The sequence below is a fragment of the Triticum dicoccoides genome, chromosome 3A, assembly GCF_002162155.2.
Source record: "Triticum dicoccoides isolate Atlit2015 ecotype Zavitan chromosome 3A, WEW_v2.0, whole genome shotgun sequence".
In the NCBI taxonomy this organism is placed as follows: Eukaryota; Viridiplantae; Streptophyta; class Magnoliopsida; order Poales; family Poaceae; genus Triticum; species Triticum dicoccoides.
In genome coordinates, this window is record NC_041384.1 from 65,075,761 (window position 1) to 65,078,828 (window position 3,068).

Consider the following 3,068-nt stretch of genomic DNA (forward strand, 5'->3'; position numbering starts at 1 on the left):
GCATTTACAATTGAGAACAAAAACATTCACAGTAGTCATGAACTAACTCACAAACATGCAACTAGAGAAACCACAACATGCAACTACAGTACAAGGTTCTTCAGCAGCAACCACAACATGCAACTAGAGAAACATGGAGCGCTCCAGTAACCATACATTTCATAAACAGGTTTCGACTGAATTCTTCATGTCCTTGGTAACAGTATATAGTTGCAAACTTGCAAGATCCACACACATCCAGGAGCGGCAATACCTCCTCACATCCAGCAAAGCCTCGACATCACAAAATATGTTGATACCATCAGAGCCCGGTAATAACAAAGCACACTCCCTTCACTTATACTATGATAATCCAGGGGATGTTGGCTTATACCCTTCTTAGACATGCATTGGTCCCTTCTCAGATGGTTGGAGAAGATAACAACACAAAAGACTTTCAGTTTTCATTGTTTCGGTGTTGCACGCTGAGGAGCACACAAGTCCCTGATCAACCTTGAAAAGAGTTTCACGTAGACCATAGGAACCCATACACCAGACGCAATGGTCATGATAGCTTGAGAACCAGGTGCAGATCTTCCCAGCTTGACTCAGTCAGTCCTCCAGTCTCTCCGCTGCTTCTCGCTTCATATCCTTCACCATGGACTTGAACGCTGCCACCTCCGCCGCCAGCATCTCATCACCCAGCACAGGACCAACCTCCAATGTTGGAGGGTTGCCCCGTAGACCCTGTAGCTGAACACAAAGGTAGACACAGATAAACATTCATAAGAAGTGATTACAAACAACATGTGCACTAGCTACTTAAATAGTACAGCCACAATAAAAAACTACTCACCATCTCACGGCATTTCCGGACAGCACGTGCACAATCGCTTGTCGGGTAAGGACGGAACACCTCTGTTACTGACCACTTGATGACTATTCCGCAGACCACAACGGTGGAGATGGCTTTTGTCATCCTGAAGATCAAGTGAGCGCCCCTTTTAAATAGTCTCATCTTCTCTTCAGATGTAAGCGGATCATCATCGCCACCCTGAAACAATATGAGCATAAAAATTAAATGAGCATCGTTCGCTTAAATTTTTGGACTGGCAGTAGTTAAACCAATTACAATTAACATCATGGGGCGTTCGAAGCAGGCCGTGGAGGAGGTTGATCCGGCCGAACTTCTTCACCTCAAGGAGGAAATGTTGGATACTCGTGAGGAAACTACTGGATTACTGGAGGAAGTAGATCTAATGAGAAAAGAAATTCAGGCTACAAATTATAAGCATGACACCATGGCATCAGTTATTTCCGGAGTGCAGTCAGCGGTGTCAGCTTTAAGTGGTCAACTACAAGCTATTTCTGATGCTCCGAAAAATCTCAGTGCAAATGCACCAGCCTCTTCCTCTGATACTCCTCCAAGTCATTTGGAACAGGAACCACCACCTGTCAAATCTCCTATTGTGCAGGAAATCTCTAAGGAAGGTCAGCATGATCATCATAGACAATTGATCGAGGAGTTGAAGAGAAGGTTGCTGGTTGAACAAGAGAAAACTAGGCAGTGTGAGTTGTTGACAGGTAATGAACTTCCACCAATCAACACTGCACGCAGAGCTGCTCCACCAGGATATGGAAATGCAGCAATTCCTAAGGTTATATGAGTGCAAGGATCTCCAGCTGCTCCTACTAGGACAACTCGTACACCAGCTTTCTACCAGATACAACAACAGGGCAATAAGCTGCAGCGGGAAGATTATCCCGAAGCTTATGAGAAGGACAGGAGAGCTCAATTCCTTAAGTCAATGACCAAGGGCCCTAAGATGGAATTTCCCGGGTTTGATGGAGCAAACCCTGGGGGCTGGATACGTCAAGCTGAGAAGTATTTTCAAATGGCAGGGGCACCACCAGAATACAAGGTTTCACTAGCACAGATGTATTTTGTGGGCAGGGCAGATGTATGGCTCAGAAGGGCAGGAATTCTCAAGAAACAGTACGCTTGGACACAATTCTGTGAGGAAATTTTGCACAGATTTTCTGCTTCCAGCACTTATGATTTGGTTGACAGATTTAATGCTTTCAAGCAAAATAATTTGTCCATTGCTGAATATACTGATCAGTTTGAGGAACTAATGGCTGAAGTTCAGGAAGATAATCCAAATTTTACTAAAATGTGGTTTGTTAAGTGCTATGTCAATGGGATGAGGGCCACTATTAAGTTCCAACTTCGGCCACTCAGACCAGAAACACTCACATATGCTTATTGGTTGGCTATGGACATTGAGCAAGCAACTACTGCAAGAAAACCCTATCCTCCTCTCACAACTGATAAAAGCAAGTATACATTTCAGCATTACAAAGAACAAGGAACAACTGCAGAAAAGAGCACAGATAACAAGGATCCTCATGTTATACAAAGAGCAAGAGAGTCGGGTAAATGTTGGAGGTGTGGAGATGTATGGTTTCATGGCCATAAGTGCAAGCAGGCTCCAGTAATTAATCTGCTCACTGGGGAAGAACCAAATGACTCATCTACTGAACAAGAGGAGGTAACTAAAACGGACCAGTCAGATCAGCAACCTGCAGATGAAAACTGCATGCAGATCTCTTTGCAAGCTATGAGCACTAGTAGGGTCAGTACTTTATCTGTATTGGTTACTATTGGGGACAAACAAGCAGTGGCTTTAGTTGATTCAGGAAGTAATTCTACATTCATGAACCTCAAATTTGCTTTGACAACACACTGTTCTATAGAGCCGTTGCTGTTTCCAGTGGTCTACAGCTCAGGATTTGGCATTTCAGCAATTAAAAAAAGCAATGACTTCTGCTCCTGTTTTGGCCCTGCCAAATTTCACTCTGCCTTCTGTCTTAGAAACTGATGCATCTGGTCAGGGTATTGGGGTTGTTCTCATGCAGCAAGGGAAACCTATTGCTTACTATAGCGCAGTGTTCTGTCCCACAAACTGGTTGTTGTCTACTTATGAAAAGGAAGCACTGGGCACTGGCTATCATTGCAGCTTTGAAAAAGTGGAGACATTACTTAGTGGGCATTAACTGATTATCAGAACAGATCATCAAAGTCTAAA

At 43.8% G+C, this 3,068-nt stretch overlaps 1 protein-coding gene across 1 annotated transcript in view; it reads right to left on the reverse strand.

The window, feature by feature from the left end:
- Window positions 1-22: 22 nt before the first annotated feature.
- The window catches only part of LOC119271243, a 6,183-nt gene continuing 3,137 nt past the window's right edge, over window positions 23-3,068 (reverse strand). The window contains exons 2-3 of the mRNA XM_037553150.1: window positions 836-1,033; window positions 23-732 (exon numbers count right to left, since the gene is read on the reverse strand). Coding sequence (XP_037409047.1) covers window positions 592-732; window positions 836-1,033 — 339 coding nt within the window. The 3' untranslated portion in view covers window positions 23-591. The remainder of the gene's footprint in view (window positions 733-835; window positions 1,034-3,068) is intronic.